At 37.9% G+C, this 14,403-nt stretch overlaps 1 protein-coding gene across 1 annotated transcript; it reads left to right on the top strand.

The window, feature by feature from the left end:
• Window positions 1-5,762: 5,762 nt before the first annotated feature.
• LOC139849724 (uncharacterized) lies at window positions 5,763-10,749 on the top strand. Its single transcript, XM_071839353.1, has 2 exons — window positions 5,763-7,032; window positions 9,941-10,749. Exons 1-2 carry the CDS (start codon window positions 5,763-5,765, stop codon window positions 10,747-10,749), a joined length of 2,079 nt encoding a protein of 692 aa, XP_071695454.1.
• The last annotated feature ends 3,654 nt before the right edge of the window (window positions 10,750-14,403 follow it).

Here is a 14,403-nt window from a genome sequence, read left to right as displayed (position 1 = left end):
AATATAGCACACAATAAATTTGATACAAGATGGTTGTGAAGATAATTCTAGCTAGTACACAAGTCGTTCAGCAAAGGCAATAAAGACACGTAATTCATACGTCCAGAAACAAGTCATGCATTCTGGTTTTACTAGGATTACTTCCCATCCTTGGTCTTGTGGAACATAACCGTTATGGCCGTTGATAAGACAACGTGTTGTAACGTCGTCAAAGGGACGAGGGTTACGTAATGTCCAACAGTCCCGTAACAATCTAAAAACCTCATTTCTTACCCCAATTACCGACTCCGTCACTTGTGGGAACGTTTTGTTTAATAGTTGTAGCCCGATGTTCTTGTTCTCACTTTGGTGAGAAACGAACATTACTAATCCGTAAGCATAACATGCTTCTTTATGTTGCATGTTAGCCGCTTTTTCTAAATCACGAAGTCCAATATTCGGATATATTGAGTCAAAATAATTTCTTAACCCATTGCGTAAAATAGCATTTGGGTTCCCCGCAATATATGCGTCAAAGTAAATACATCGTAACTTATGGATTTCCCAATGTGATATCCCCCATCTTTCGAACGAAAGCCTTTTATAAACCAAGGCATTCTTGGAACGTTCTTCGAATGTCTTACAAACTGATCTAGCCTTAAATAGTTGTGCTGAAGAATTTTGACCGACTCTAGACAAGATTTCATCAATCATGTCTCCGGGTAGGTCTCTTAAAATATTGGGTTGTCTATCCATTTTGTGTTTTTATACTGTAAAATAGACAAGAGTTAGATTCATAAAAAAAAATACTTATTAATACAAGAAATTTTTACATATATCATAAAGCATAAGCACACTATATTACATATATTACACCACACGAATACAACTATCTTATTCCGACTCGCTTGTTTCTTCTTCTTCGGTTTTGGTTCGTTTTGCCAAGTTTCTAGGGATATATGATGTTCCCCTAATACGAGCCGTTGTTTTCCACATTGGTTTAGAAAAACCTGGTGGTTTAGAGGTTCCCGGGTCATTGTTACAACTTAAGGACATCGGGGGTTGACGATACATATAAAGTTCATCGGGGTTGGAATTAGATTTCTCTATTTTTATGCCCTTTCCCTTATTATTTTCTTTTGCCTTTTTAAATTCAGTTGGGGTAATTTCTATAACATCATCGGAATTCTCGTCGGAATCCGATTCATCGGAGAATTGGTAATCCTCCCAATATTTTGCTTCCTTGGCGGAAACACCATTGACCATAATTAACCTTGGTCGGTTGGTTGAGGATTTTCTTTTACTTAACCGTTTTATTATTTCCCCCACCGATTCTATTTCTTCATCCGGTTCCGATTCTTCTTCCGATTCCGATTCTTCTTCCGGTTCCGACTCTTCTTCCAGTTCCTCTTCAGGAACTTGTGAATCAGTCCACGAATCATTCCAATTTACATTTGACTCTTCATTATTATTAGGTGAGTCAATGGGACTTGTTCTAGAGGTAGACATCTATCACATAATATCAAACGCGTTAAGAGATTAATATATCACATAATATTCACATGTTAAAAATATATAGTTTCCAACAAAATTTGTCAAGCAATCATTTTTCAAGTAAACACGGTCGAAGTCCAGACTCACTAATGCATCCTAACAAACTCGATAAGACACACTAATGCAAAATTCTGGTTCTCTAAGACCAACGCTCGGATACCAACTGAAATGTCCCGTTCTTATTGATTAAAAACGTTCCATATTAATTGATTTCGTTGCGAGGTTTTGACCTCTATATGAGACGTTTTTCAAAGACTGCATTCATTTTTAAAACAAACCATAACCTTTATTTCATAAATAAAGGTTTAAAAAGCTTTACGTAGATTATGAAATAATGATAATCTAAAATATCCTGTTTACACACGACCATTACATAATGGTTTACAATACAAATATGTTACATCGAAATCAGTTTCTTGAATGCAGTTTTTACACAATATCATACAAACATGGACTCCAAATCTTGTCCTTATTTTAGTATGCAACAGCGGAAGCTCTTAGTATTCACCTGAGAATAAACATGCTTTAAACGTCAACAAAAATGTTGGTGAGTTATAGGTTTAACCAATATATATCAAATCGTAACAATAGACCACAAGATTTCATATTTCAATACACATCCCATACATAGAGATAAAAATCATTCATATGGTGAACACCTGGTAACCGACATTAACAAGATGCATATATAAGAATATCCCCATCATTCCGGGACACCCTTCGGATATGATATAAATTTCGAAGTACTAAAGCATCCGGTACTTTGGATGGGGTTTGTTAGGCCCAATAGATCTATCTTTAGGATTCGCGTCAATTAGGGTGTCTGTTCCCTAATTCTTAGATTACCAGACTTAATAAAAAGGGGCATATTCGATTTTGATAATTCAACCATAGAATGTAGTTTCACATACTTGTGTCTATTTTGTAAATCATTTATAAAACCTGCATGTATTCTCATCCCAAAAATATTAGATTTTAAAAGTGGGACTATAACTCACTTTCACAAATTTTTACTTTGTCGGGAAGTAAGACTTGGCCACTGGTTGTTTCACGAACCTATAACAATATATACATATATATCAAAGTATGTTCAAAATATATTTACAACACTTTTAATATATTTTGATGTTTTAAGTTTATTAAGTCAGCTGTCCTCGTTAGTAACCTACAACTAGTTGTCCACAGTTAGATGTACAGAAATAAATCGATAAATATTATCTTGAATCAATCCACGACCCAGTGTATACGTATCTCAGTATTGATTACAACTCAAACTATATATATTTTGGAATCAACCTCAACCCTGTATAGCTAACTCCAACATTCACATATAGAGTGTCTATGGTTGTTCCGAAATATATATAGATGTGTCGACATGATAGGTCGAAACATTGTATACGTGTCTATGGTATCTCAAGATTACATAATATACAATACAAGTTGATTAAGTTATGGTTGGAATAGATTTGTTACCAATTTTCACGTAGCTAAAATGAGAAAAATTATCCAATCTTGTTTTACCCATAACTTCTTCATTTTAAATCCGTTTTGAGTGAATCAAATTGCTATGGTTTCATATTGAACTCTATTTTATGAATCTAAACAGAAAAAGTATAGGTTTATAGTCGGAAAAATAAGTTACAAGTCGTTTTTGTAAAGGTAGTCATTTCAGTCGAAAGAACGACGTCTAGATGACCATTTTAGAAAACATAGTTCCACTTTGAGTTTAACCATAATTTTTGTATATAGTTTCATGTTCATAATAAAAATCATTTTCTCAGAATAACAACTTTTAAATCAAAGTTTATCATAGTTTTTAATTAACTAACCCAAAACAGCCCGCGGTGTTACTACGACGGCGTAAATCCGGTTTTACGGTATTTTTCGTGTTTCCAGGTTTTAAATCATTAAGTTAGCATATCATATAGATATAGAACATGTGTTTAGTTGATTTTAAAAGTCAAGTTAGAAGGATTAACTTTTGTTTGCGAACAAGTTTAGAATTAACTAAACTATGTTCTAGTGATTACAAGTTTAAACCTTCGAATAAGATAGCTTTATATGTATGAATTGAATGATGTTATGAACATCATTACTACCTTAAGTTCCTTGGATAAACCTACTGGAAAAGAGAAAAATGGATCTAGCTTCAACGGATTCTTGGATGGCTCGAAGTTCTTGAAGCAGAATCATGACACGAAAACAAGTTCAAGTAAGATCATCACTTGAAATAAGATTGTTAAAGTTATAGAAATTGAACCAAAGTTTGAATATGATTATTACCTTGTACTAGAATGATAACCTACTGTAAGAAACAAAGATTTCTTGAGGTTGGATGATCACCTTACAAGATTGGAAGTGAGCTAGCAAACTTGAAAGTATTCTTGATTTTATGTAACTAGAACTTGTAGAATTTATGAAGAACACTTAGAACTTGAAGATAGAACTTGAGAGAGATCAATTAGATGAAGAAAATTGAAGAATGAAAGTGTTTGTAGGTGTTTTTGGTCGTTGGTGTATGGATTAGATATAAAGGATATGTAATTTTGTTTTCATGTAAATAAGTCATGAATGATTACTCATATTTTTGTAATTTTATGAGATATTTCATGCTAGTTGCCAAATGATGGTTCCCACATGTGTTAGGTGACTCACATGGGCTGCTAAGAGCTGATCATTGGAGTGTATATACCAATAGTACATACATCTAAAAGCTGTGTATTGTACGAGTACGAATACGGGTGCATACGAGTAGAATTGTTGATGAAACTGAACGAGGATGTAATTGTAAGCATTTTTGTTAAGTAGAAGTATTTTGATAAGTGTATTGAAGTCTTTCAAAAGTGTATAAATACATATTAAAACACTACATGTATATACATTTTAACCGAGTCGTTAAGTCATCGTTAGTCGTTACATGTAAGTGTTGTTTTGAAACCTTTAGGTTAACGATCTTGTTAAATGTTGTTAACCCAATGTTTATAATATCAAATGAGATTTTAAATTATTATTTTATCATGATATTATCATGTATGAATATCTCTTAATATGATATATATACATTAATGTCTTTACAACGATAATCGTTACATATATGTCTCGTTTAAAAATCATTAAGTTAGTAATCTTGTTTTTACATATGTAGTTCATTGTTAATATACTTAATGATATGTTTACTTATCATAGTATCATGTTAACTATATATATATCCATATATATGTCATCATATAGCTTTTACAAGTTTTAACGTTCGTGAATCACCGGTCAACTTGGGTGGTCAATTGTCTATATGAAACATATTTCAATTAATCAAGTCTTAACAAGTTTGATTGCTTAACATGTTGGAAACATTTAATCATGTAAATATCAATCTCAATTAATATATATAAACATGGAAAAGTTCGGGTCACTACACAGGCCAACATTGATATCTTCGCTTGGGAATACGGAGATATGACCGGCATCCCTCGAACGCTCAATATCGATGGAACAACCTTCTCCAAAGAGCATAAGCTCAACGAGTACAAGCACCTAGAGCCGATACATCAGAAGAAAAGAAACCTCGCCAGCGAGAGAGATGAGGCTGCTTGCAAAGAGGTCGAAGAATTACTCCAAGTTGATATAATCCGAGAAGCAAAATACCCCACTTGGGTTGCGAATCCCGTCATGGTGAAGAAATCTGACGGAGGATGGAGAATGTGTGTCGATCTCACAAATATCAACAAAGCTTGCCCAAAGGATTGCTATCCTCTGTCGGAGATTAATTGGAAGGTGGAATCCCTAACCGGGTACAAATATAAGTGTTTTCTTGACGCCTACAAGGATAATCATTAGATTCAAATGGCTGAAGAAGACGAAGAAAAGACATCGTTCTTCACAAGTAAGGGGATCTATTGTTATAAGAAGATGCCCTTCGAACTAAAGAATGCCGGAGCTACATACCAAAGGTTGGTAGACAAAGTTTTTCGTAAGCAATTGGGGAGAAACTTGGAAGCCTATGTTGACGACATGGTGATCAAAAGCTCCGAAGAAAGCACTTTGTTGAAAGACATTCAAGAAACCTTCGATACGCTTCGGACAGTCAACATGAAGCTAAACCCCAAGAAATGCTCTTCGGGGTAGAATAAGGGAGGTTCCTAGGATATTATATCACTAAGAAAGGAATCTTAGCAAACCCAGAGAAAGTAGACAAGCTACAACAACTCAAAACACCAACCACAGTCAAAGAAATGCCGAGCTTAAACGGGAAGCTAGCGTCATTAAGCCATTTCCTGTCTAGGGGGGCTAAAAAACAGTTACCTTTCCTCAAAGTTTTAAAAGGATGTTTGGGAGCAAAAAAGATATCATGGACCGAAGAAGCCGAACAAGCCTTCGTTGATATGAAGGCACACATAGCTAACCTGCCAACCCTGACGTCGCCGAAGCCAGGAGAAACACTCTATGTCTACCTAGCAACGTCCAAAGAATGCATCAGTGTGGTGTTAGTAGCAGAGCGAGAAAAGGTACAGGTTCCAATATACTTCGTAACCCGGGTTCTACAAGGTGCGGAAGCCAACTACCCAGAGCTCCAAAAGCTCACGCTTGCTCTAGTCCACACAGCAAGGAAACTACAGAGGTACTTTCAAGCTCATCCTATCATTGTGTTAACTAACAAGCAAATTAGGCAGGTACTCATGAAGCCAGAAAAGTCGGGTAGAATGGCCAAATGGGCCATAGAGCTCGGGGAACATGACATTGATTTCCAAGCTCGTCATTCAATTAGGGCCCAAGTATTAGCAGACTTCATGGTAGAAACTACCGAGACAAACGAAGAGAGTGACTCTACCTTCGCACAGATTATCACTCCACCGGTTGAAACAAAGGAATGGAAACTGTTCACTGACGGAGCTTCTAGCTCTGATGGCTCAGGGGCAGGGCTCATGTTAATTAACCCAGAAGGGCAAGAGTTTACTTATGCGCTGCACTTCAAATTCAACACCACCAACAACGAAGCAGAGTATGAAGCTCTTCTCGCCGAGCTCAGAATAGCGAAAGAGATGAAAATCGATCATTTGCAAGCCTTTGTAGATTCCCAACTTGTCGCTAACCAGGTCTTGTCAAAGGTCAAGGAACTAATGGAAAGCTTCAGAAGCTTCACAATTGAACATGTGAGGAGGAGTCAAAACAAGAAAGCTGATGCTCTGAGCAAATTAGCTTCTATCACCTTCGCGCACCTCGCAAAAGAAGTATTGGTCGAAGTGTTAGAAAAAAGGTCCATCGAAGCTCAGGAAGTCCACGAATTAGTCACTGAAGAAGAAAACACATGGATGAAGCCAATAAGGGAATACTTGGAACTCGGGATTTTACCCGAAGACAAAAAGGAAGCACGAAAGATCCGGATCAAAGCACCGTCATACAAAATGATGAACGGAGCTCTGTATAGAAAATATTTCCTTACCCCATGGCTTCGATGTGTCAAACCAAACCAAGCCTCAATGATCATCAGAGAAATGCATGAAGGTATATGTGGACTTGTAACGACCCGACTTTTTCGACTGGTTTTTGTGCCTTATGTTTTTGCGAAACTGCGTATTTGTGCGTACTATGCTACTTTATACTCTGGAATCTTTATACACATGGCTTACTTTCATTTATATGTTAAAACGTGCCTTTAAGTACGTAGGATACTTAACTTGATCATCGGAAGCCTTTATGACCGTTAGTGTCACTTGACATTACGAACAAACTGCGTACTGCGTACACGTTTAACTTTTGTCGTAATCGGAATATTATGACTACGAAATCTTAATTATTATTTTATAATAATAATTACTTGGGTTTTTGGATGCTTAATTACGCGTAGTAATTTACTTATGCTTATTAGTTAGTCTTGTTGGACTTTCTACCTTGTTGGGCCTTAGCCTACCCTACACTAGTTAGTGGACTATTTAATTAGCCCAATTATTAATAGCTAGTAACCCATTAATATGTAAGATAAATGCCCATTTGTTAGAGGGAACATACTACCATTTATGTCAAGTATTATCCTTAATGTTGCATGGGATCCTAACATAAGCACCAACTTTAGACAACCATTAACCAAAAAGAAAAAGTTGGTCTCCCTTATCCCCCCATGAAAATCACGGCCACCACCCCCCTCCCCTCACCTCATTCACCTATAAATACAAGCCTTATTCCATCCATTTTACACTTGCTTTCATTTGTAATTCACACACACTCACTCTCTAATTCTTTCTCTCTCTAAAAAGTGTAAGTATTGATTTTTCTTTTTCTTCTTCCTCTCTCTCTCTCTCTCACGAATTCATCATCATCATCATCATGGGTCTAGCTTTTTAGCTTTGATCTTGATTACATCTTGTAGATTCAAACTTGGATTTGAATCCTTCAAGAACATGGAAGATTCAAGCTTTCTAGCTTTGAATCTTCACCTACTTTGTAGATCTATATCTTTTAACTTTAATCTTGTTATTTTGTTATAAATATTCAAACTTGTGTTGGTAATCTTCATGTAACTTAAAGATCCAAGCTTTATGCTTCAAGATCTTCAAGAACAACCAAGATGCAAGCTTTCTAGCTTGAATCTTCATATCTTTTGATGGATCTAAGTTTTCTAACTTATGATCTCATTACTTTGTTATAAAGATCAAAACTTGTGTTTATGGTCTTCATGTAACTTAAAGATCTAAGCTTTATGCTTCAAGTTCTTCACGAACACTAAAGGTTCAAGCTTTCTAGCTTTGTGAACTTATAACTTGTGTGAAAGGGATCCAAGCTCTCTAGCTTAGGGTTTCATCACTTTATTTGACTTAGATTATGTTCATACTTTCTTGATTGAAGTAAAGTTTGTAGCTTTAGTTGTAAATGTAACTTGTAATTGTGTTAAGACTAAGGATATGATGTAACCTTGGTTCATCATCCATCTAAGAATCTTAAATGAGTTGTGTTCTTACTTGGTCTTAACATATTGTGTGTTGATAGTAGAATCTTGTTCAAGGTGATGCTAACCCATCAACGAGTTGTACACTTGAAGCTACAAGCATCAAGGATGAGAACTGTGATGAGCATCAAGCACTAAGAACCCCACCAGAGCACCTTGCTTACTATTTTCGGGATCTGATCAGACCACCTAGGCTACTGGAAAGTTAATTTTCAGTTAGCTCGGTTCTATTAGATGATTTTCCATTTATACCTCGTCTTAATCCGAGTTACGGTTTAGGATTTATGGCCTTCCGAAAGTCACTACACCCTATTAACGTTGTGCTGAAATTTCTGACCTACTTGCACTTAAACCGTCGCCACGGTCACACGAAGACAAGTTTGGTTCTGGAAATTGGTCAGAAACTAGAGGACTCCCATACGGAGCCATAGCCACTGATTACGCATGTTTTCGTTTTGTATAGAGGTCGTAGCAGCTGACCGAAATCAGCCTATTGTTTCGATCTCTATTCTTGTCAAACTTACTTAGCTTTTATGATGATGAATGATGATGATAATGACACTTAAACTTATTTTATGCACTATTAGAACTTATGAGGATAAAATACTGACCTAGTAACCTTTTACTTTGGTTGACGACCTTTCGGACCGACTTACTACTTGCATACTTTCATTATCGACTTTACCGCTCTTATCACTGTGAGTTATAGCTTCCCTTTTTACTCATACTATTTTTGGGACTGAGAATACATGCGCTTTTTATGTTTTACATACTAGGAACGAGTACTTAAACTTTATGTATGTGTGGGTTATACAACGTCATAAACTTTCCCCTTAGCTCGGTAACGTTTAGTCATTGGTTTTTGAACCGGTGAACGCGAATCTTAGATATGGATCCATAGGGTTTGACATCCCCACTCGGGCTAGTCGCGCTAGCATTTAACAGGTGTTTAATACTTCGTTATCATACGCACTCGCCAAGTGTACTTTTAGGGGGTTATAAACGTTAAGTTAGTTACCAAGTGCCCACGGTTAAACATATACTTTTCATACTGTTTTGGAACACTGAAATCTCGTGGCCTACCTTACATTACTGTTACAACTTAAACTATAGCTCACCAACATTATTGTTGATGTTTTTAAGCATGTTTTCTCAGGTGCTTAGAGGTTTGTTGCCTCCGCTGTTTAGACTTGCTGTCTTGGTGTTTAAACTTGCTGTTAAGGACCTGATGTGCTAGAATTCTGCTGCATTACCTAGAGATGTCTCAATCATAGAACTTTTCTTTTGCATTTGTAGTTTATGTTATTTTCAAATAATGACTTTGTAACGACCTTTGTGTCACGTTATCTTTTGTAAGCGCCATCTTTTTATGAATGCAAAACTGGTTTTCAAACAGCATATGGTATTTGACCGTGTAAAGATCCTGTTGATGACGAATCGTACACGATGGTTTTGTACGGGGCGTCACAGGACTTCACTCCGGACCAAGGTCAATCGTGGTAAAGATACTAAGGATGGGGTACTACTGGCCAACCATGCATGAAGATACAGTCACACTCTTACGAACCTGTGAGCCATGTCTGATCCATGCTAAAGTTCAAAAACAGCCAAAGCAAGAGATGATATCGGTGCTATCAGCATGGCCTTTCTCAAAATGGGGCATAGATCTAGTGGGTCCACTCACTGAGGCTCCAGGAGGTTACAAATGGTTGGTAGTTGCGATAGACTACTTCACAAAGTGGACGAAAGCAAAACCACTAATCACCAGGACGGGGAAACATATAGAAAAATTCGTCTGGGAACACATCGTATGCCGTTTTGGGATACCCCAAAAAATCGTTTCGGATAAAGGAAAACAATTCGCCGAAGGTATCTTCCCGGGGTTCTGCGAGAAACTGCAAATAAAGCAAACCTTCACTTCCTTCTACCAGCCACAAGGGAACGGACAGGTTGAAGTAACCAACAGGGATATCTTACAAGGCCTCGAGAAGCGATTGGGTAAATGCCACCAAGGATGGATGGAAGAACTCCCCCTAGTTCTATGGGCTCACCGAACCACCCCCAAAAGGAGTAACGGAGAAACCCCCTACAGCTTGGTTTACGGCACTGAGGCGGTACTCCCCACGGAGATACATGTATTAACCAACAGAACCGCGAATCTTGAAGAAAACGAGGAGAACCTCCGTCTTAATCTCAACCTCAAGGAAGAAAGAAGGGAAGCTGCGCTGATTCGGGAAGCAGCATACAAGAAAACGATTAAGAAATTATACAACAAGTGAGTCAAACCATCGGTATATAAGGTAGGGGACTATGTTCTAAGGCTCAACAACACTAGAAAAGTAGAATACGAAGGAAAGATGGGTCCAACTTGGGAAGGCCCATACATAATCTCTGAAGCCTTTGGGAACGGTTCATACAAGCTTGAAACCACGGAAGGGAAACAGGTCCCCAGAACCTGGAACGGAGTAAACCTTCGAAAGTTTTATTTCTAGACTTTTAGTTGTATGAAAGTAGGAAAATTTGTAATGGGTAGTTGAAACTCACACGCTTCCTACCACAAGAAATTTGAATGAAATCCTACTATCTTTTGGAAACACCAAGCTTAATATTGTAATACTTGTCAAACCTAAGCAATATGCAAGAGGTAACCCAAGAGGTATACCGAAGCTATTGCAAAGTATTCCCAAGAGGAATACTTGTCAAACTTAAGCAATATGCAAGAGGTAATCCAAGAGGTATACCGAATCTATTGCAAAGTATTCCCAAGAGGAATACTTGTCAAACTTAAGCGATATGCAAGAGGTAACCCAAGAGGTATACCGAAACTATTTTAAAGTATTCCCAAGAGGAATACTTGTCAAACTTAAGCGATATGCAAGAGGTAACCCAAGAGGTATACCGAACCTATTGCATCAAACTTAAGCGATATGCAAGAGGTAACCCGAGAGGTATACCGAAGCTATTGCAAAGTATTCCCAATAGGAATACTTGTCAAACTTAAGCGATATGCAAGAGGTAACCCAAGAGGTATACCGAAGCTATTGCAAAGTATTCCCAAAAGGAATACTTGTCAAACTCTAGCAATACGCAAAAGAGGAATACCTCTCATACTTAAGCAATGTGCAGGAAGTATACCGAAGATATTGCAAAGTATTCACAAGAGGAATACTCCCTATACCTAAGCAATACACAAAAAGGTAATATTCTACAACGAAATAAGTGCATATATTTCGTCACTAAAGAGTCACACCTAGATGACCAAAAAGCAACCAAAAAACCCAAAGGCATAACCTGCCTAAAGTTAAATAGAGCAATAACACATAGATGGGCATGATGACCCACAAAATACTGAGTACAAATTGTTTATATGTAATGACCCGTCCTAATCCATCTGGATGAAGTCATCCACATTTGGTCCCATTGCGAGGTACTGTACTAAATATGCCATGAGCGACTCCAAGTAATATCTTTAGAATGATCAAATGCACAGCAGAAGATTTCTTTCATACCTGAGAATAAACATGCTTAAAAATGTCAACCAAAAAGTTGGTGAGTTCATTAGTTTATCATAACATTATAGGCAACAAAGCCCAGAATCAGCAGGCACACATGCCTGATAAAAGTACACCAGACATAAGGTAACTGGCACACAGGCCACTACAACAAAAGAGGATTATAAAACAAACAAACGTCAAAGATCATTGCTCCGCAACCAAGGCGAGGAGCTCCACAGGCTTAACATCAGTGTGAGCAGCAACAGAGGCGACATAGTTGAGCTCAGCATCGGCAAAATGAGCACACGCAGCATCAACAAGGGCTGAAGCCTGATCGGTATACTCAGGATAGCTGCTAAGCTCAAGCTTTCCCTGCTTGGATAACTCAGTCAACAATTTGCACCTCTCCTCAAGTTTGCTAGCAAGAACAACATCACCAACAAACGTGCTTAACTCTTTACTGCGAATAACCTGCCTGTAGACATGGGGAATGACCTTGGCAATTACATCAGAATAATCTGCTTTTAAACCATTAAACCTCTTCTTCTGATCTGCCAACGCTTTCGCTTCCTGACGAAGAGCCTTGTTATCCTCTTCCAAGTCAGCGATCCTCTTTTCATCAAACTTCTGTTTCTCCTGCATGCTCAGAATCTCACTTTTGGCTGATTTCACCTCCTCTTCCCAAGATGTGTTCAATAACAATCGCTCCTAGAGCATCTTCACATATTCTTTAGAAGATGCATTGACATCCCTAAGCTCTTCCACCTCCTTCTCTAGGCACACAACATCGCCAGATTTCTGCTTCAAACGGGACAGGATGAGGTGGTTATAGATAGCAGAACGATAGCAATGAGCAGTATAAACATCAATGAGCTTAGAGGTATCCACAAAGGCATCTTCAAACTCAGAAGGAATTATTTCGTTAAACACATCTAAACAAGCTTCCAAAGAAGGGATATCAGGAATATCACCTACACAAACACAAAGATATATTTGAGAACAAAGCATGGTTCAAATAAAAAACACTAACAGAGAAACGTACCCAAAAGAACATTGTCGCCAGAACCTTCAACCGCAGCTTTGCATCAGTATCTTCATCTCGAAGAGCAAACTTAGCTTTTTTCAATGGAGAACCAGAAACAACCTCTTTCATTTTCCTGGCAGCTTTCTGACGCCTAGACGCCCTAACAGGAATACTCTTGGACACGTCAGGCTCCGCATCAACATCAATAGCCTCATGCTCCGAAGCAACCTTAGCGCTGTGTTGAACCTTGGGAGCACTAGATTCAGCCACTTTCTCCGGTTTACTGTCCAACTCCATAAAACCAGAACAAGAAGGAGAACCAAGCTCCTTAACAACAGTGCTAGCACGAACAATTTCAGTCATTTGTTTCACCCCAAAGGACTTGATAACATTTCGCAAAGACATCTCTGTAAAAGCAAGCAATGTCAGAAAAATAAAATAAAAGGGTCAAACAGAAATAAGACCTATGGGCATGCAAGACCTATCCCTTTCCCCACAAAAGTACACAGGAATAGCTTCGCCTCTTTCCCATGAAAGTGCCATGCCGAGCTTAAAAAGAAGGGAATTCGGAAGAGTGGAAGGTATTATAGGATGACGACAAATCCTACCGTAGAGAGGATCATTCTTAGCATCCTCAGGAATAGGATCACTATATTGCTTGGAAACAGTAGCCCACCTGCTATCAACAGCATTTGGAAATTTGTCCGAAAAGAAAAAAGATTTATTGATATAGACAAAGGAATTTTTCCAATTGCTTACATCAGGAATGGAAGAAGCAAAACACATGGGAGTATCAATCACACTACCCCTCTTTTTACGACGCTTGTCAATCGTAACCCAATTCCCAGCATCACCGGTTTGGAAGAAACAGCGAAATAGGTCAACGAAAGGCTGGCCGCCATATGCTTTGCACATATATTCTAAAGCCATGATCTTCTTGATGGCAAGAGGGTGAACAATCGAAACATGGACTTTGAAGTAATCAAGAACGCTAAGGAAAAATGATTAAATGGGGATCCTGAGGTTACATTCTGTAAATGATTGCGTGTACATTCCGACGTAATCCACCAGAAAGTCCAGCATAAACTTCCAGGATTCCGGCAATATTATGTCGTCCTCTTTAAGACCTAGGGTTTTACAGAGGCGTTCACAGCGTTCGGGGATCACAACACTAGAAATAGATCGAAGCCCTACTTTAGCCATAACAAAATAACAGAAAAAGATAACAATGTGGGAGTAATACCTTTTTGAGAACTAAAGAAGATGATCGGATGATGAAGAGAAACAAAAGAAAAAAGAAAGGAAAAAATAAAAGAGAAAAATCAAAGATTAACTCTTTATTACCCTCGAGCAGAAAACTGTCCCATCAGTCACAGAGTTACTTTGGTAACCGTACCGGCAATTGCCGTTTCACC

Source organism: Rutidosis leptorrhynchoides, chromosome 5, assembly GCF_046630445.1.
Source record: "Rutidosis leptorrhynchoides isolate AG116_Rl617_1_P2 chromosome 5, CSIRO_AGI_Rlap_v1, whole genome shotgun sequence".
NCBI classification, from domain to species: domain Eukaryota; kingdom Viridiplantae; phylum Streptophyta; class Magnoliopsida; order Asterales; family Asteraceae; genus Rutidosis; species Rutidosis leptorrhynchoides.
This window is presented reverse-complemented; position numbering and strand designations above follow the sequence as displayed.

Coding starts and splice junctions, on each gene's coding strand:
- LOC139849724 (XM_071839353.1), top strand. CDS start 5,763: ATGCCGAGCTTAAACGGGAAGCTAGCGTCATTAAGCCATTTCCTGTCT. Junction 7,033..9,940: donor CATCAGAGAAATGCATGAAG/GTATATGTGGAC, acceptor GGGGCGTCACAG/GACTTCACTCCGGACCAAGG.